General features: G+C 51.8%; 1 protein-coding gene across 1 annotated transcript in view; it reads left to right on the forward strand.

Annotated features, from left to right (window-relative positions):
• LOC309856863 (anosmin-1-like) overlaps window positions 1–20,990 on the forward strand; it is a 171,623-nt gene that overhangs the window by 114,488 nt on the left and 36,145 nt on the right. The window contains exons 4-7 of the mRNA XM_082718627.1: window positions 321–543; window positions 8,797–8,981; window positions 11,000–11,129; window positions 20,276–20,481. Coding sequence (XP_082574753.1) covers window positions 321–543; window positions 8,797–8,981; window positions 11,000–11,129; window positions 20,276–20,481 — 744 coding nt within the window. The remainder of the gene's footprint in view (window positions 1–320; window positions 544–8,796; window positions 8,982–10,999; window positions 11,130–20,275; window positions 20,482–20,990) is intronic.

Here is a 20,990-nt window from a genome sequence, read left to right on the forward strand (position 1 = left end):
TGGATTCCTTTCCGAGATTAGCCTAAGATATTACTTCTTTAGGGAGGAAAGAAAACAAATCGTTTATTTTGTTAGACATTCCAAGGACATTTTCACCAAATAAGAATGCTCACCTTCCTTTCTGATGTCTTGGGAATCGGGCGTCCTGTGTCTTCAATAAGAGAACTTTCTTTTACGGGGCTCCGGGCTGGCTCCGTCGGGAGAACGTGTGACTCTTGATCCTGGGGTTGCACATGCGGAGCTCCACGTTGGGTGTGGAGGTTGAGTAAAAAAAAAAATAAAATCCTTAAAAAAGAGAATTTTTCCTCTTCTGTCGTCAGCCTCTGTTCCCCAAGAAGAACTACGAATGCTTGACGAGCTGTGAGTTCCTCAAGTACGTCCTGTCGGTGAAGCAGGGGGACTGCCCGGCCCCTGAGAAGGCCAGCGGGTTCGCCGCCGCCTGCGTGGAGAGCTGTGAAGCCGACAAGGAGTGCTCCGGGGTGAAGAAATGTTGTTCGAACGGGTGTGGACACACCTGCCAGGTGCCCAAGACCCTGTACAAAGGTAAGGGGCAGAGCCCACGTGAAGGGAACGTCATTAACTCACAGGGGGCAAGCGCTGCATGCACGGGGAAAGGGCCAGAGATGGGGGTGTGTGTGCGTGGGGATGGGGGTCAGTCCAGAAAGGCACCGCTGCAAGAGAAGAGGAACGATCAGAAAATGCCCCTTGCACCACGCAGACCATCTGCCAGTGTCAGTGGATCCGCCCGATCAGCCCCGGGGAACTCCTTCCAGGGCAGAACAGGTCATTCTTCTTCAGTGGGCCATGTAGGAAGCAAACTTCAGTCCAGTACCGGTCCTTTGGTCCACGAAGAGTAAGTCAGGGAAGCGGCCCTGGGGACACGGGAGCAAATCGACGGAAATCCCTGGGAAGTAGAAGCACCCTGGAGACCTCACGCAAAGGCGTGGGCGTCGTGGTTCTGCTGCTGGCTCCGCGCAAGGCCAGCAGGGTCACTGCGCGCACTTTCCATACTGCGGTTGGTTAGTGTCTTGCGAGCCCAGATGGAGGAATCGCTCTCTTCCCAAGATGGGGACTCCGTCTACCCAACCATTGAGCAGACGTTAGAGTTGATGTTCCTAGGCAGTTTCCAGAGCACTTAACTCCGGTGCTAAGGGACACTTGCCTCTGCCGGTAACGGCGACCCCGTTCTTTTAAGCCAAGCGGCTTCTGTTGTGCTCTGGCCCGTTTTGGGTACGCTCAGAATATCCCAGGACACAACATGGTGCTGCTTTTTGGCATCTCGTATGAAGAGTCCAATAGAATTCATCACTGGGCGCCGTTCACGGCAAGTACAAAGAGGGACGTTCTCCTCCTCTCTCTGACTCACAGCAAACATACATGATGTCCACATACAGGTCGGTTATTTTAAACCGTGAAACCGCATGGGCGCAGCGAGGCCCGCGTTGAATCACGTGCTGGCTGGCGTCCGACGTCTGCTCTCATTGGCACAATGCCTCCCGTCTCCCAGAACGCGCGTCCCTGCCCTTGCCCTCAGGCGCTCCCTTAGGAATTAGTCTCGTCTCAAACCTGGGTAGTCCGTCCAGTTTTCCTGGTTTCTGCACAAGAGCTGGGGACACCTGGTTCAAGGATGATGTCTCCAGTTCAAAGGATCTGCCGCTTTCCCCTTCTTGCCGGGTGATGTTTCTTTAACGGATTTGAAGTTTCATCGTGTTCACGCCTCTCATTATAAACGACGTAAAATCACTTTTGCAAAACCGAGCCCCTTTTAAGTTTTCTAAAGTCTATTATTAGGAAGCCCTTTCTGTTATTACAGATCATTTAGTATGTTTAGCATTTACCATAAAAATAGGATGCTTTTAGAAGGATTGTTGAAAAGGCATTGGTAAAACCCTTAGTGTTGTAAAGAGGCAGTATAAATTAAAAGATGCTTTTTATTTAAAAGTGCTGAAGAGTCAGTATGAATTTCAGGTAAGTCTGGTTCATTAGGAATAAGGGAGATATTCTACAAAGGGCCTGCATCAATGATTAATTATTAAGAGACTTGCAATTTAAACCTCCACTTAGCTAAATAATGATTTTTTTTTTTTAAGCCCTGAAGCCCCTGTTCTATAGAGTAGCTCTTAACTTGGGTTCTTTGCGGAGACAGGCCGTTCTTGGAGAACTGACTAGAAGTAGAACAAACAGACCTGACATTGACCTGACGATGCCTTTTGGGTAGTGAGCCTTGCATCGTAGCACTGGTGTTTTGAAAATGCATATATATAGGTCCGCGGTGATGTCTCCCCCTTGCCCTGTGGGGCAGTCCCTGAAGGAAGGCTGGTCTCCGTGTCTGGGCGGCGTCAGACAGTGCCCCTGGCTAGGCGTGTATGAGTGAGCACGGGGCCCGCCACAGCCTGCGTGATGGTCACGGCCACGTCGCAGGTCACGAACCCCCGGCAGAGTCCCCTCACGGTCCTGCCCAGGACTCACACTGCGTGCTCACTCTCAGGAGAGGGCTGTGGCAGTGATGGCTCGTGTCTCTCAAGGAGAGGGTCCTTCGGGACCCAGGCCTTGGCCTTGCAGGGACAAACATGCTTCCCCAGCCAGCCGTTGTGCACACACGTCCCTCTGAGCAGTTTGCGGAGGACCGGCCGTCACTGTCCTAGCCCGTGCCTTCCCCTGTCACTGCCCTGAGCCACCCCTGGGAGATCTGCTAGCCCTCCTCTCTCTGCTCCTGCGAGGCCTGTGCCACCTTTTTCCTTAGGAAGGAGTGCCCTGTCCCCGGTGGGGATGACTGGGTCCCACTCCCAGGCCACGAGGGCTGAGGCTGAGGTTACAAGCCGTTGCTCGGGTGAAACGTGTGTCTCCGGCTCCCAGCTGGGCCCACTCTCCTCCTGCTTTCATTTTGAGCCTATCCAACGGTTCTATTGGACCCTAAATCATGGATTTGCTATAGTATAGGTCAATCAAAAGATGAATTTGTGTCGACTACTTTGTCCTGATAAAATCACTCACCTGTCAGTGGTTACGTAGATCAGGTCCGTCCTCACCAAGCTGGCCATGCACGCAACGCTCGTTTGGGCCCAAATAAGGATCCCAACTTTTGCAATAAATTGGTATGTGCCCACCCCCATCCTGTTTTTTCTTGTATTGCCTATTGGGTTAGTTAAAATTTTTACAGAATATAGAAACACAAGCTTCGTGTTAGACCTCCTGTGTTTGTGTATGGAAGATGGCGGACGTACCCGATCTATGTCCTTGAGCTTTTTTTAAAAAAAAGTATTTATTTATTTGAGAGAGAGAGGAGGAGGGTGGCAGGAACGGGCCGAGGGAGTGGGAGAGAGAGCTCTAAGCCGACTCCACACTGAGCACAGGGCCCCACGCAGGGCTGGATCTCACGACCCTGAGATCATGACCTGAACTGACATCACACCCAACCAACCGGGACACCCAGATGTCCCAAACTTAGCTTTTAAAAACTAGGCCTATTTAGAAAAGACGTTCCATGGAACACATCCTGTTGGAGCATTTAATTTGGTTTATGCTGCAACAATTGTCCGTACCTGATGCCCCTCAGTGAACCGTCCTCGGTGTCCGAGTTTAAAACAAAGGAATGCAGCGCAGAGTTTTCACTTCGGACTTCAAGTAAAATCATTAGCAGCTTCCTGCAAGACGTGTGAACGGCAGCCTGGGTAAAAGCCACCCGAGCTGCCAGCTCCCGGCGACGTGGGGACTCAGCGTCATTGCGGGAAGTTTAAGAGGCTGCTTCTCCGCAGGCGTAGGACAGAGAACGATGCTTGTCCGGACGCTTGTGTTCCCTTTGATGCTCCCCCGGCCTGCTGGTGGGCTGGTTCGCAGTCAACTCGCCTCCGTCCCGAAGACGACGCATTATTTTACGGCCCAGACTTCGGTTTCTCCTGACCCCAGCCAAGGCACTTGCTTAGATAGGGTAGGGCAGGAGAGAAGCTGCACCTGTTTTCCGCAGGTGAAGACCGAGAGTCATCTGTGGCTCTCTCATCTCCCTTCCTCCCTATACTGTGCGTAGACCAAAACGAATCCCCTATCAGTCGGTCGCCAAATGAACTGGAAAATCTGATCATGTTGTAGACATAATATTTGTGTGAATAACTTCATATTTGAAATATTGAAACTTTAGGTCTCTAGACATGAACTCATCCCACTACTCAGAAATCTGGTTTTTTTGTTTTTTGTTTTTTGTTTTTTTAAGCATTTTGCCTACAGTGACCCAGTACCTTATTGGGATAGGAACAGAAATCCCAGAGAACTGGTGGCCTCTAGCAGAGACTCTGACTGGTGCTTAATTACTGAGTCATTGGAACGCTGTGTCTTGCTACATTTGCATAGCATTTAGACTTAGGACAAACTTTTTTTAAAATAGATTTTATTTATCTGTTTGACACAGAGAGAGAGATCACAAGTAGGCAGAGAGGCCGACAGAGAGAGAGGAGGAAGCAGGCTCCCCGCTAAGCAGAGAGCCCGATGTAGGGCTCGATCCCAGGACCCTGAGATCATGACCTGAACCGAAGGCAGAGGCTTAACCCACTGAGTCACCCAGGTGCCCCCTGACAAACATTTTTATGGGAATAATCAGATCTCATGATTTACAACTGCTGATTCTGATCATCGACTTTTCTATCACTATATTTTTCCAGATTTTTTAAATCACCGACTTTCACCACAGTCCTTGTGATGGTGTAGACCATGCACCCATATTGCCACGTATCGCGGGATGTTATAGGATCCCATTTTTGACAGAACAGCGTGGATTTCAGATGACTCCTTTGTTCCAAAATAACTCCCAGAACAAAAAGTCTAGTCATTTCCATGAGAAAGAACGCACCCAGGAGCTGTGGGTTCTGCACATCTGGTTATGCAACTGGGGTGCTGGGTGAGCTCCCAGCTCTGTGCAGAAGGCCTGGCAGTGGGGGCTGGGGGTCCTGGGGGCTGGGGAGGCCAAGCCCCATCTGCTCACAATTACAGCCGAGCGCTGGACTTACTTCCAATCAACGCAGCCAGCTGACCCTGATGCAAAGCAGATGGACCATTTCTCAACATGCAAATCGTAAGACTGTTGCACATAATAACATGCAAATCGTAAGATTGTTGTACATAATAACTGAAGAGGTTGTTAAAGGAAGAAGTGCGAACTGACATCTCATCGTGTTCCATTAAGGCTCTCCGTAGTTGAAGATGTTCAGGATTCAACCTTTGTGGTAGCAAGGGGTTCCGAGGCTCGCTCTGCTGCTGCTGAGTTCAGGGTACTTCAGCGGCACGAGCATTTCTGGGGGCTGGATTTACACAAGGGGATTCCGCCCAGGAGAGCCAAGGAGAAGCGGGCACTGGAAATCTCAGAGAATGTGCTCGATGACTTTAGAGAACGGACCAGCCATCTTCTCTTTACTGTGCACAGAGAAACCCCGTGAATCACGAAGCGTTCTCCGAAGCCGTGCTCTCTCCAGATACGCCCTCGGTAGAAAGCGTGTCTAGGTCCCTCCTGGAAGGCAGACGCGACACAAAGCAATCGTTTTGTTGAGATTGGTTTTTCTTCCCTCGGAGCAAACTTTGGTATCTTTTATCCTTTTTTTATTTTTTTAAGGATTTTATTTATTTATTTGACAGAGAAAGAGCACACATAAGTAGGCAGAGAGGCGGGAGAGGGAGAAGCAGGTTCTCCAGTGAGCAGGGAGCCGGATGTGAGACTCGATCCCAGGACCCTGAGATCATAACCTGAGCTGAAGGCAGCTGCTTAACCGACTGAGCCACCCAGGTGCCCCGGTACCTGTTTTGCTCCATCTAAGTCTTTAGAGAGCTACGTCTGGATGAAAACTCGTCAGCATACGTTGAGATTCCCATCCTATTAGGAATTGTCAGGAATTGGTCTTTCTTTAAAAAAAAACTAGGAAAATTCTGACGATGCAAATAAAACTATTGATTCCATCTTGTAAACTTACAAATGGAGTTTTATCGTATTATTATTTAGTATTTGCTTTTTAAAAATGTAAGAGTAAGCGCGTACCTGTGCTAAGTGTTCTCCTGTCCCTAAGGCGAGTGCCCGCCCGCAGGGAGGGCGTGACCACTGGGGCAGAGATTGGGTCAGTGTTTCTGTACCCTCTTATTTCCGCAGATATGTTCTCGAGTACGGGGTGGAACGGCGGGTTAGGCTGTAGTACTTCAGCAGACATTTCCTGAGCATGTACTCTCGCAACATGTGCTGTCCTGGGCCACTGTGAGGCCTGGGAAGGAAGGAGACCTGTTCCTTGAGGGCTACGACCCCGTGCTTCCTGGGGAGGACCGATACCGTCCAAGGAGCTTCTGCTGTAAGAGGCGGCTCGACGCACATTTGAGCAGTTACAGGCTAAGGTTCCGAAGAGGGGGCAGGAGAATGCACGGTTGATTTCCACTGTGGGAGGTTTGGGGTACGTAGCTCTGAGCAGTGGCCGTCAGTCTGAACCTGGACGTGGTCACGTGTCTGTAGTCAGAAAGTAGGGGGAAAGCCATTTTGGACTGAAAACAGCTAGCATTAGCCAGAAGTACCTGGCGTTGGGTTTCTAGAAAAGGGGGTTTAAAAGCAGGTTGTGTGACACACACGTGCCATGTACCTGAGTGCAGGGATCTCCGGTGGTCGGTCATCAAGGTGGTCTGATGAGATAACGCGGGACGTGACAAGTGTTCATCCCACAGGAAACGGGGTGCACGTCCGTAGTCAGAGACGGTGCGGGAGACCGTCTGTCCCCTAGTTCAGGAAAATCATCATCACAGAAGACCGTGAAGAGGGAGCTAGAGAAAAAGATGAGCCTGTGGGAACATGGGATGTGAGGCTGCCCGGAACGGCCGTCTGCAGGCCAGCAAAGAGATGCCGGGGGTCCAGGAGCGAGTCGGAAGGTCTCTTAGCTATCCACAAGCATGGAGCGGTCGTGAAGATTTCACCAGGGGAGGGGGCATCCGCAGGACGGCCACTTCAGTCTGGATTTGCGTGGAGAAGTCCTTTCGGCAGTGCGGCCCGCGGCGTCGGTGGGCACTGGGGACAGACCTGAGAACCCCTCGCTTAGCAGAACTACTCCAGGCGTGAGAGTAAACGGGTCCTCGTGTAAGGCTGTACCCTGGGAAGAAAAGTTTATGACTCGAACTTAGAAGAACCCTCACGCCATGGCAAAAAGGGAGACCCACACCACGCCAAGCAGGGTCATCAAAGACACTGGGATCGGAATCTCTCAAGGATGCATAGAGCTGTGACAACCGCCTCTCCTCTCTACTTTTCGGAGTGGCTCTTCCTAATTCAAAATGTCGAAGGCAACGGGAAACTCGGAGAAACCCGAGACCAGGTCATGGCTCCTGGTGACTTCATTTTCCCAGACTCAGTTACTCGATGTCCCACATGCAGACCAGTAACCCTTCCCCCTCAGCACAGACTCACAGGGAAGGTTCCTTGAAGCACCAGCGTTCTAGGAAAGGACCAAGTAGAGGCACGACCCGTCAGCAAATCGAAGCAGTGCAGTGTGGCGGGGAGAGCGTCTTCTAGAAAGAATTGTGTAGACCTCACTGACCTCTGACCTGCAGCTTCCCCCACCTACATGTGTAAGGGCTTGAGAATCTCCCCCAGACAAGACTTGGCGTGATGAAGACTCAGGCAGAAATCAGAGTTGACCCTCAGTGACATCACGAACCGACGTCCGATCGTGTCTACATTTTGATTTTGCACATTGTTCAGCCTCCTTTCTGCTTACCTGGAAGGCATGGGGAAAGCAGTAGAGCGTGGTCAAAGGCCGTGTGCAAGTGAGTAGTCAGTGCGTCGGGCAGAGGTGCCGCGCATCGTCAGGAGGAACGGGTATTAGCGGCGGCTGGCGTTGCGGGTTCTGATGGCCCCGGGCTTCATGGTACCATGGCCTCTACCTAATCCATCCGCTCTCCATCCACACGCGTGTAGAACTCTGTTTTAAGTTTCCCTTTCCATAATGGCCATGATTTCGGATGCTGGTTCTTAGGGCCGTCTGTCGCCAGGCCACTGGCCTGCACCATAGGGGGAGAAGATCAGGACGATGAACTACTTTCACATGAGACCGTGAGGGACGTCTAAAGCAAGGCGGTCCCTCGTGCCACAACCAAACAGTATAAATTTTATCATTTTCCACATTTAAACCCTAAAGTCTATAGGAGTCAGTCTCTCAATCAGTTGGGGAATGAAAAAAATCCGTGCTTTGGAAATCATTCTTGTAAGGTCTGACCGCAGGAGAGCATGTAGCCTTATGATTTTTTTCCCTTGGCTGTTTGGAGATGCCGAGGAATGAACCCGGGACGATTTTTTTCCCTTAAAAGGCAAACTTTCTGAGGCAGGAGAGGTGAGCAACCCGGGGAGGCCCGTTACGATGACGTTAGATGCTCCCCGTAGACACAGCGCGTGTCGAATGGGGACAGGATCCTCAGAGCTTCCCGACTGTGCCCTCCTGTGAATTCCTAGTTAACCTCCAGTCACGTAACTGCCTAACATTGTTTATTCCAAAGAATGCTTGTAATAGAATTGCTCTCGAGATGATCGGGGAAAAAAATATTCTTGTTCCAAACTGTGACCCGACGTAGAGCCTCTTTAGAAACAGGGAAAGCTAAAAGCAAAGGAGCTGATGCGCTTGGAAGGCGGTGGGGGCTGACCTTGCCCTGGCAGGGACGAGCCACTTTTCTGGAGGGAAATTGGGGATCTGTGGTCCTGACATGAGAATGGCCCTTTCTAGAGCTTTTCTTCCTCCGCGTGACCTGCCCTGGCATCCCACGCTGATTGTTCTAATGGCCGTGCTTCTGTTTCAGGGGTCCCCCTGAAGCCCAGAAAAGAGTTGCGATTTGCAGAACTACAGTCTGGACAGCTGGAGGTCAAGTGGTCCTCGAAATTCAACATTTCCATCGAGCCCGTGATCTACGTAGTGCAAAGGAGGTGGAATTATGGAATCCATCCCAGCGAAGACGACGCCACGCAGTGGGAGACGGTGGCCCAGGTAAGTGGGACCCCCGTCCTTGACGTCACGCCCACCGCACACCCACACAGCCTTGACGCGCAGCCAGCGTTGCCTCCGCCGGAAGAGGCCGCCTGCCCAAACGACGCGGGCGTCGACGTCCTGGCCCGCGTGTCTGCAGAAGGCAGGATGCGCTCCGGAGGGAGGCGCCGGCGCAGCTGGAACTTGACTCGTGGCTTCCTTTGCTTGAAAGACGTGTGCCAGGGAGATAGTTCTGTGAGGGGCCCCACTGATTTCCTTCCAGAAGAGTATTTCCTTGAGATAAATGTAAAACCCACCTGAGGAAGAGAAATGCGCCGGCCCTGGGGCACGGTCGTGTGACACCGGATCGCCTAAGCGATTCTGGTTGTCCTACACGGAGGCCTCTCTTCCGCACAAGGACGTGAGCAGCACAGAGTGAGACAAGTGTCATGCAGGTCTGGGCAGACACGACCGGCCGCTCCTCGCCCTGTGGACTACGAGCTGCAAGAAACCGACAGGGTTTTAGAGAAAGAGCAGATTCTCCATGATACGCGGCCTCGTGCCCTCAGTGTGTGTCTCCACGTGTGTCTGCGGGCAGAGACCCTGACCGGGCGGGGGGCCGGGCTTCGTGCTGGCAGACTCCTGTTGGTCTTCTCAGGAAACACAAAATAAATTTCAGGACGCAGGTGTTGCAGGAGGACTTCGGTGCTTTACGAATAGTCGTGTCTGAGAGAGGAGACACATTGAAAATGATTTACAGACTCCAAAGGAAATGAGCAATTCGAGGTACAAAAAACAAATTAGTGGGAAAAAAAAAAGAAACCTGGTCAAATAAATTTAGTGATTGTATTTCATTAGTATTCTGTTTTAAAAAAAAAAAAAGTGTGCCTTCCAAAAACCTGAAGATGTCTGGCATACAGCCTAAAAGTCTCTGATTTACGTGGTGTGCTTCCTTAATGGTACAATCTCACTTGTAAGTTTTCCAGATTGTTTCAAGATTTATGACAGCCACTCACAATGAGATCAGCTCCTTTCTCCCTGCTGCTCTGCAGAGAGGGAGGGTCTTGAATCACGTTCATTATTTTCCTGGCTCACGTCGTCCTTTGACGTCCTCTGCCCCTTCTTTCCTACCCGCCGTGGGGCTCGTGCTGACGGCGGGTTTTTAAATTCGAGGCCAGTAAGAGTGACTGTGGAAGCCGGGGAGATAGTCCCCTTGCATTCCACGAAAGGAGGCCCCACAGAGGAGTTCACAGCCTCCGCTTTCAGATACGAGAGCAGAGGTGACGGCCCCTTTCAAGAGGTTATTACGGAGTCGGGTTTGGGAGGGTTTCCGTTCAGTCTCACTTGCCCGTGCCCATCCCCGGAGCACGGGCTGAGTCAGCCTCGCGACTCCAGCAGGAGAGGCAGCCAACGAGGCACCTTCCCCGGTGTCCGGTATTTTCCTGTCAACATTGTCTCGGACGGAGAGATCTCCGCACACGTCCCTTAGAAGACCACGACCAGGTCCTTGCACTCTTACCCATTTACTCAAACCAGGAGGAAAGGCTTGGGGTGCAACGTACTACTCCAAATGGTCAGCGTCCTTTAACGCGCGTGGGTCCTCCTCCTGACTTCCAGGACGGTCGTTAGCAAGCACGTTCAAGAGGCATTTTCTTTCCTCCTCTTGCCTACCATGCAAGGAGTAGCTCACGCATGTATCCGCTCAGAGGCGTAACTGAGACGGAACCCCTCGCGGGTTTAAAGCTATGTGAAGTCACCAGACATAAGCAGCCCAGGCACATTCATAACGTGGGCTCCAGAAATCTTTAAGTCTTTGGGGTGAGCTTCCTAGCAGTGGAGTTAAACACCTGAAATGCCCTAGAAATTCCCTGCCCACCCAGCTCTTCTCATAAGGGAGCACAATGACTGCACTTACCCCAAATGCACAGGGAGCTCAGGGCCACCTTGCGTGGGCTGAGACCATGGTGTTCTTTTAAGGCCCACCCGACTGACCCGTCTGGGTAAGACGGCTGACTGTGCTCTGCGATGTTTCTCTGCAGACCACCGACGAGCGGGTCCACCTGACCGACATTCGACCCGGACGGTGGTACCAGTTCCGAGTGGCAGCTGTCAACGTGCACGGGACCCGGGGCTTCACGGCCCCCAGCAAACACTTCCGCTCCTCCAAAGGTCAGTCTCGCCACGCAGACCCCAGGCTCACCTTCCTGCCGGACACCCCTGGGTGCAGAGCTGTGCTGTCTGTACGGTTGGTCGGCGGGTGGTTCTTCTTGAAACAGTGGTTGCCCCGAGTGTGAATTAATCTGTTAAGCTTCTTAACATCCAGAGTTTAAACCCGGGCTCCCTGTGCCATTGCTGTAATATTGTTCCGTTCTTATCTTGTCGCTGTTGGGAAAGCCTCTGCAGTCCGGCTAATACGAAAGCTGTGACCCGTCTGTCAGGTGAGTGTCGTGGGTGCGGGGGAAGGACGACCCAGGACTCGGTACGGATCGTGCCTCCCTGCGTGCTTTCTCTAGCTGTGCTTAGTGCGCTGTGCGTCCTCTCTGTGCACTACGTCTGCTGTAGCATCCCGGGTCGCGGCGTGGGGCTAGTGAGCCCCTTCCCGGACCCCCCCCCACCGTGCTCCTCCTCCGTGGAAAGTGGTTGAGGTGGATTTCAGACAAAACGCTTGTGATATTAGTGAACGATGTAAGACGTGTCTCCTCTGTCCCGTGTCTTTCGTCACGGGACGGTCGGAACTTTCTGCTCTCACCTGCCCTGTCTCTTGTCGCCTTTCTATGTCATTTTGCAACCCTTTGTCGATGACGTCGCTGGCCTCGGAAGTGGAAAGCTTGCAACAGAAGCCATTTAATATTTGGATTCTATTATTACACCTCACGTTGTACACTTTTAACTCTTTTCTAAAAAGACCTTTTAGGAAAGGAAAGGTGCATTTTTTCCCCTCCACAGACGCAAACACACGGAGCAAATCTGAAAGTGCCACCAGAGACGTCAATCCTTGTTTGAGATCGTGTGTCCAGTTGGTCTGACAACTTAGAGAGGCGAGGAAGAGAAATCACAGCAGTGGGTTCAGAGGTGAAGCTCCGTCAGAGGCCCGAGAACTCTTCGCCTTGGTTTCAGGGTTCAGATGCGATGCAGGCATGTTGTGGTCAAATAGGTTCCCATCTGTTTGGTTGCCTGGTGCCGTGTTTTCAGGTCGCGGCTGCAGAAACGGACAGCAGACAGAAGCCGCTGCTGGCCTTTGGAGACAGATGCGGAAGACTTTAAGGGGATCTGGGCAGAGCCCTGCTGACAGTTCCCAGGGTCAGTCATGCGGCTGCCAGCTGCCCCAGAGGCTTCTATTCTGAGCAAGTCACAAAGCCTTGCTGTCCCGATGCCTCCGGTATATCTGCGCACCTGAATGGTCCAGAACTAGAGCGGCACCCCTCAAGTTTAGAGGGGCTTCTGTTGAACGAGACAGCACCGTGCTGGGGAAGCCCAGCATTCGCCGTGACACTCTGTTTGATTTCCTCCCTTCCCAAACACGCCCAACACCGAGCCTTCCAGACTCTCTTCCTTGCTCTTTTTCCAAACCCAAAATGTCTGCGCAGAATTCACAGGAGAGCTCTACGCTTTTGCCCATGAAGAGACATCATGGAATTGTGGGAATGGAAGAGATCCGGGCAATGAGGACATTTCCTCCAGGATTTGTCGGAAGCAGCCTTGACCGTTGAGAAGATGGCACCACATCCTTCGTGACCTTACTCAGATCTCGTTATATGGAGAAATGGGCCTCATTAGGGAAACAGTGTTTGACAGCATTACTGAAATAGAATGATCGTGCCATTAAATTCATTCCTCTTACGTGTACAGCCCACGCTGTACGTTTCCGCTGCACGTGGACGTGTAAACTACCGCCGTCCGCTCCTAGAACCCACCAGGAGCCTTCATGCCTTCCTGGGGGAACTTGAAAGTAGAAACAAAGTTCGTTTGAGTCATCTCCTTCTCATCACTCATGTGTCATTCCCTTTGTATTAAACGAACATTTGTTGAGTGCTTATGTGTGTCAGGCACTGGTCTAGGCACAGGGGATAAGGAATGAACAAAAGGACAAAAGTGTCTGCTTTTCTGGAACACACACACACACTTGGGCCAATCGGGGGTATGAGGAAACAGTCAGCAAGATTAATGAGTAAAATACTGCTGTATGGTAGGGGAGGTAGCGACAACTCATGATAAAAAGAAAGAACAGGACACAGGAGATGTTGCGGGGGTGTATTTTGTTGTTAGTTTTAGGGAGGCTGGACGGAGGTTTTGGTGAGAAAGCGATGCTGTGGAAAGGAGGGGAAGAGTAAGCCTCATGAAAGAAGAGCCTTTCGGTTCCTGGAAGCAGTTGGTGCAAAGGTCCTGAGGCAGGAAGGAGCTTGCCGTGTTTGTTGAAGCCTTGAGCAGCGGAATGGGGGCAGGGGAGCTGGAGATGGAGCCTGAGAGGAAGGAAGGTGTTGGGTTTGTCGGGTCTTCATCGCCACTGCAGAGAGCACAGCTGTTCTGCTGTGGGAGGGACAAGGAACCGCTGAGAGATGCTGAGCAAAGAAGACGGTGTGACTGAGCGTTTAGTGGGGCCTCCCCAGCTGTTGTATGAACAGGAGAGAAGAGGCAAGACGACACGGAATCAGGGATACAGCAGAGGCCTCTGCAGCGTTCCCGGTCGAAGGTGGTGGCCATTTGGATGAAGTCAGGTGTGAGCCATGCGGGGGACACACGTGGGGGAGGGTACAGTGGACAGCACCTGAGACGTCGCCCATGGCTCGCAGGACACGCGGAGGATGCAGACGGGCTGTAGGGCTGCCTTGTTGCAAACTCCTGGAGGAGTCGCGCTGCTGACGATTGAGATGGAGATCTAGGGGGAAGAGAGAGCAGGAGAGCAAGACCCCGTGATGCAGAAGGGGCGCGATCCCCTCCAGGTCACTGTGACTGCTGTCTTGGGCTCCTCCTGCAGACGGCCTTTTCTCAGGAGCAGAGGCACTCAGCGGAGGGACGTGCGGAGAGGGTTGCAGCCGAGAAGCACGAGCGAACCAGCTCTGGAGGTGAAGGCACAAACACGACGTGCCTTCTAGCATAACCTTTCTCCAGTCACGCACGAAGACGCTTACTGAGCGGGTGGGACCATTCTAGAAGGGGGTGACCTGGGCTGCCCAGCTCAGAAGATTCTGCAAGTCATTGCACTGTCCATTTAATGTGAGAGAGTTTTACGGAATGGAAGTTAAGTCCCAATAAAGTCGCTTCGACAGTTTTCCCCCAGGAAGCTGACGAGCTTGAGTAAGTGGGGAACGACACGGTGCCGTCTCGCGAGTGGTCACCTACCCTTTACACAAGTCGTGCGGGAAGTTTTCCACCGTCGAGCAGAATTGTGCTTGTCCCACCACGCCATGACGCATCTTGGCCGGACCCGTAGCAGAACCTCTTAGGAATTCTGCACCGGCATGTCCGGTTGGCAAGGCCACGAAACCGGCCGTCTAGCACGCGGCTCACACGGAGATGTGCGGGAGTCCGGACACGGGGCGTATTTGTAGAACCAGGAATAGAACTCTGTACCAGAGGCCGTCCTGTTTCCAAAAATGGCGCATTTTCATTTCATAAAAGCCCATTGATCCCTGCCGTGCCCCAGACCTGAAACCATTCTGTGAGTCCTCTAGTGGCTTACAATGGCTTTGAGAAGGACCGATTGCTTCTCAGATAACAGCCTGTGCGACCGGTACGGGTGTTTGAGTTAGCTGGAGGGCCGGCCGTGGTGATTTAAGTCTGGGTCAGGGGAAAGGGGAAGAGATTTTTTCCATCTACAGTAAACCCTTCTCAAAATAAAAGGAAAATCAAATAGAGAAATAAATGAAGACAGGCGTGACTATAAAATGGAGATAATCAGTCATTCCTGCTGGTAGCAGAAAGCCCAAAATACAGGTTCGGATCATCCCTGTATTTACTTATTTAAATTTTCTACTACTGTTCCCCCAGGACTTAAGAAGGAAAGTCAACGTTAAGAATCAAAATTAGGAGTAAGTCCGTATCCTAATGTCTCTTTCTGGTTTTCGTCTCTTTCTTTGGAAACTGTAAGAGGTAACGCTTCCCAAAGGAGAATTACCTTCCCAGGCCACTGCTGGCTACCGAGCCGCCCGATCGGACGGTCTCCCCAAACTCTTTCCTGCTCCTGCACTGAACAAAGCGTAGGAGGCATGGGACCCGCGCACGTTTCCTGCGGCGATGGGGCTCCTCCAGACGGCGCGCGAGTGAAAGCTTTGGGTGGAGGTGGCTTATTTCGGAGGAAATCCGGGAAACCGGGTAGGTACGAGGTGAAGGAAGACGAGACAGAAGAAGAGGATGAAAAGCTGTGTTGTCCTCCTGGCTGCCGCCGTGGGCGACCACAGCTCCTTCCCGTGGGGACGCGGGAGCACACGCAGGCCGTCTCCCGGCACATCGGTCCTGCAGGGGGACCGAGCCCGCTCGGGGCCGGCGAAGGCGCAGGGAAGGGGCTGGCAGGCAGAAGTTGAGCTGTGCGTGTCCTGCAATAGGGCAGTGCAGATTTGGGACCCTGGGGGGTCGGCAGTGGGTTTAGTCCACAGCCGCAGCATTCCAGTTACAGACGGATCTAGGACAGTTTCAGTCGTGGTTTAAAATCAATATATGACCCCTACATGAAAGGAATGCCCACATGAGTGCATTCTGGTCCCCTTCCTGTGTCCCAAGTCGGTGTTTCAGCTTTCCTTGATCAGGTCGATACTAACCAGTGAAAGGATGTGTATGTATTGTGCAGTGTTGTGACTGTGACTATACATTGCTAAGTCTTCATACCTGTGCCAAAACACTCCTTACAAGTCGGCCGAATTGGGGACAAAGTGTGTCTGCCTTTCGGCGTGACTTCCATACGTCAACATACAGTGACAGAAAAAAGACTTCTAATTTTCTACGTGGTACAAAGGAAAATAGGCTTTTTTTTTTTTTTCGTAGCTCAAAGCCGCCAACATTTGTTTGGATGTTTGCGACCAGTCAGTATCCATTTAGCTTTCTGAAATCACAAACGTTAAAGGGAACCTAGAAGGAAGAATGTCAAAATCCACGTTGCGTTGTCATTGACCTAATACACCGTCTTTAGTGATGATACTCACTTCCCTCCCGGTTCAAGGTTCCTTCTCCATCTCTCGTCTCCGTTTCCTCATGGGCACAGGATCCATTCACCAGGAAAAGCAGCAGACAGCACTGTTTTCCTAGTGCAAGAGTCCCGCACGGGCTGGTGTCGCATGCATACGGTGCACAGGGTCGGTAAACCTAAAGCGATGTCCCTTGGGGTCATAAAGCTCCCTGCTGTGGCGTGGGGACTCTTGACGTCACTCCCTGTGGCTGTGTGAGCGCCCTTTCCACTGCGTTGGACTCCTGCAAACTGTCGCGTACCTGGAAACCCACCGCCCACAGTGTAGCCTCCGCAGCATTTCATACACTGATGAGCTGTGTGTCTGGATGCTACAGGGTGATTCCTGTTTTTTGAATGAGGGAAGCAAAATGATCCCAACTGCTGAGTCCAGACAGGAAAAGAAAGCGAAGTATTCAAACTAGCCCTCTAATTTAGTTGTTGAATGTGTGAGTAGTTCTACCGCTGCTTTACAAATGTATGTGTATGGGATGATTCACTCATCATCTCTGTCTTGCTGTTTGCATACTGGTTGCATAGTCCACTGAATGTTCAGGAAAGAATGAAACCTCAACCTCCCCAGAGGAAACCCAAATATTCCGTCTTCCGTGGCGAGAAGCACCCCGTGTGATCGTTAATAAAAGGAACTATTTTTGTCCCACACGAACATTGGGTGTTCACGCTCCGTGATTGATAGAGCTCACACTGGCCATTGTAGACCAGTAGGAAAAGCTCGCACGGCCTTCCCAGGCCAGTTTCTTCGGAAGCGCGTTTCCTGTCTGCGTTCTGAGATGTGCGTCCATAGATACTTGGGGAGGTCACCCAGAGGGAGTGCAGAGCGGCAGAAAGGGTATTGACATGGGCGGGACGTGCTCTGCTTCCAGCTTGAGCCGGAGGGCTTGGACAGCGTTGGTCCACGCTCTAGAACATTCAACCCTCGTGCTCAGTTTCCCCATCGGAAACAGGGGAGCGAAACTCCCAACATTTCTGCCACAAAGTACAAGCACACATTTATAGCATTCCGAGACGGTGTCTATGTCAAGTTTCAGGAGCCAGGGGTATCCCTGCTTTTGGAAGACCGGCTCAGGAATAGGCACTGTATGGCCCATCATCCAAATCTGGCGCTGCTTGCTTTTATGGATAACGTGTTCTTGGCCCACAGCTCATTTGTAGACGTCTTTTCCCTGGCTGCTTCTGAGCCACCGTTGCAAAGTCAGGCGGTTGCCACAGAGACTGTATGGTCTGCAAATCTGGAAGCTGACTTGACTCAGCCCCCGACCAAAAGACATTGTCACTCTGCACTAGACCATTACGATGGACACTTTCTGCACGGAAGGGCTTTGTGTATTTTCCTTCTGTAGGCCCTCTGGCCCGTGGTCGTGATGAAGACCTAGAGCATGGCTGGATGTGTGCAGGCTTCTTTGTAGAATCTCAACTTTCTCTCCCCACCCTCTTTTTCAGTCTCCCGACTGCCGCCACCCTTGACTTGAATGACCTTGAGAGAGTCACTCTGCGTCTCTAACCTGAAGACCTTGCCCAGTTGCTTTAAAAAAGTGCCAAGTAAATAAATTGTAGAATCCCTTAGGGATTTATTAAAATGTAGCTTCTTCACATCTAGATATATATATATATTTTTTTTTTTTTTCCACAAGCAGACTTCCAAGTAGACATGTCAAAATTTGAATGCAATGAAGACATCATGCCCACTGATAGAAAGGGTTTCGTGTGATTCAGCAAAGGGACTGTATTTTGCTTTGTGATGCAGGGAGCCATCCCACAAAGCAAGCCATGGCTTGACTATGGGAATTTTCAGACTGACCATGAAATCCCTCCAGATTAGAGAAATAGGGCAGGCAGCTGCTCTCCCGATGTCCACAGCCCATGAGCGGACGAGTGAATATTTGGTTTACGGACGACAGTCAGGCCAGTAACCAGGGTCTGCTGTTGTCTTTTGCTTTGTAACTTGAATTGCGATAGTTCGGGGGTGTCTGGGTTACAGGTGGAGTCTTACCGCAATGCGGAGGAAGGGGGATGGCCTGGGGTCTCTTATTTCAAGCCCGAAAGAGGCTCCCCTCGGATTTCGCCGTTCACTTTTCGGTCTTGCTAGGATTCACCCACTCTGGCTGGTGGGATTCCAACCTGGCAGTGGAATCTTATTCGCCTTACAAATGAATGCTGACGGTTTGGAAATGTTTTATCCACTCTTCTACGTGTTCGGCGCCCGTTTCCCAAGTGCCCACTACGTGGGCTGGGCCCTCTTCTCAACGCTGGGACTACAGAAGTGAACAAAACGGATGAAACAAGAAGTCTTCTCCTCATGGAGCTTTCGTTATCGGGAGCGGAGTCAGACAGCAAGGAAGCACATAATCAGTCCGTTGCCGGAAGGGCTGTGAGCACAAGGACGCAGAGGGGAGGGCCGAGAGGAGCTCCCACGTCCCGCAGGACCGAAGGGACGTGCAGCGGAGCGGGGTCGAGCGGCGGCCGGGAGCCGTGGAGAAGGCAGGGCGGGTGGACGGCAGGAGCGGGGCTGCTCCTCGGCCTCCTGTGTCCAGGCCGAGGGAGACCCGCGTCTTCCAGCTCGTGCAGAAGGGAGTCAGGTGCGCGCCGCCTGCTTTCCGGCCACCGGGCGCGATGCTGTCCCAGGACTGGCCTGCCGAGAGATCCCCTACTTCACAACGGCGCGAGTCTTTTACATCGAGAATAGCTTACATAAAACCTATAAGTACATATTTATATAACGACAGGAAGTACACGCATGCAGGACTCCCCGTATGCGCTCGTCCCGGTGCACGTCTTGGGCGCTCTCAGAAGGTTCCTGACCCAGACTGCATCAGAACCCCCCACCCCGGTGGAGTGCGTCCCAAAACGTGCTCGGGATAACGCACTCCCCTGAGAGAGCAACTGTGAAACGTTCTTGTTTTTAGAACACGGAGCAGTCAGCCAAACCTCTGGTCCTTCCTTACCCATCACAGAGAAAAGCAAGACATTTTTAATAATAATCCATATTTTCATCATTCGCAGACCAGGAACGACCCCGACAGGAAGAACATGCGTATTTTTCCCTCGGCCGTTTTCGTTGCTATCAAGTTAGATACGACTTCCTTGCGCTTGTGACGCAGATGGTATTATAATTCCATTTATGGGCAGTATCTCTCCGGGAGGGCGTTTTAAAAGGAGACCATCTGCATGTGATTTGCAGTGAGCGGCATCTACACGTGCTCCCTTGGTGGCGGAGCAGGAAGGAACGACCGTCTAGCTTTGGCGTATTTTGTCGTCTTCGTGTATGTATGTAAAATGCGGATTTGTAGAGTCGTTGTTCCAGACCCTCGTCTGTCTCTTGACGGCCGGGAAGGCTTCGGTTCCTGTGACGAGCCAGAAATGGTGACATGACAAAGATGGGTGTTCTCCATACGTCATCCAATTGGTCATGTAGATGTAGCAAAAACACTTTATTTTTGCTGATCTCCCTTTGGGGCTTTGGTGGAATCAAGGACCAAAAGCTCCAGGACCACTAAGATGAAAGCGGTTACTGGTGCGAGCTACATTCCTGTCTTTGTCTCCCCAAAGTTTTCCCAGATGGGTCTTCTTTGCTGACCTATTTCATGTCAACCCGCCTAAATGGAATTTCACCATGTTTTAGAAATGATCTTATTTAGCTGAGAGCGTTGTGAACAAGCTGAGAGCATTGTGAACGGGAACGGGCAGTGGAAGAGGGACCGGGAGGGAGAACTTCACGCAGACTCCGTGCCGAGCGCAGAGCCCAGCGCGGGCTGGATCTCTTGACCGTGGGACCGTGGCCTGAGCCACAACCGAGAGTCAGACGCTCGACAGACTGAGCCACACAGGTGCCCTCAATGTTACCATGTCCTATCTAGATGCATCAATTCTGGTACAACAGAAATTCAGCCGGGTAATCGTTGTATAGAAATGCCTACAAGAAGCCTTCTGGATTACAGATGTGGCCCAGAGAAGTGTATCTTAACTGTTTTGTGTCCGTGTTTTCAGGAGAGGCTTACAGAGGGGTTGTATGTGTTTGCAGCTTTTCTCCGCGGAAAGGGCAGTGCTCACCTGTTGGCCACGGTGTCCTTAGCCATCTGAGGGTACGGGTTCTGCTGTCGTCTTGGTGTTTGAGTCGCTTTGTCTTTCTCCTGCATTTCAGACCCGTCTGCACCCCCCGCCCCGGCCAACCTCCGGCTTGCGAATGCCACCATAAACGGTGACAACACCGTGACCGTGGCCGTGGTTTGGGATCTCCCCGAGGAACCGGACATCCCCGTGCACCACTACAAGGTGTTTTGGAGCTGGACAGTCAGCAGCAAATCCCTTGTCCCCACGAAAAAGAAGCGGAGGAAGACCACGGAGGGGGTAAGTGGGCGTGAGAAGGAAGAGTGGCCTCTCCTGGCGCCGTGTCCTTGAACTCGGGGCCGCGGATCGGAGGGTGGGCTCTGCTGAGCTCAGGGAAGGCACGGGTGAAGGAAAGCTTCCTGTCCCTCTCGTCTGGGCCGAGGAAGGGCAGAGAATGGAGGGCCAGCCCAGAAGTGTGGCCTTGGACATTTTTGGTGAAAACAGCCGAATTAAGCTCATTGAGCGCCTCCTATCCAGATGGTAGCTGCAACTCCATAGAGACAAGAAACAGAAGCCATGTGGTCTTGACTGTCCAGTCAAAGAAAATGATAGAACTCAAGACGTCCTTTACCTTTAGGTTTTTCTTTGAGATCCTTATAAGTCGACGAGCAGAAGTCCGCGTCTTTCCTGTCCTAGCCGATTTTCTTCTGTAAGCTACGGCGCTCAGAAAACACACGTTTGACAATATATCGCTCTCGTCGATTAAAAGAGCTTGGAAGGGTTTATTTTTCCAGAGGCCAAGAAGTAAA

This window comes from Mustela nivalis, assembly GCF_964662115.1.
Source record: "Mustela nivalis genome assembly, chromosome: Y".
Classification (NCBI taxonomy): Eukaryota; Metazoa; Chordata; class Mammalia; order Carnivora; family Mustelidae; genus Mustela; species Mustela nivalis.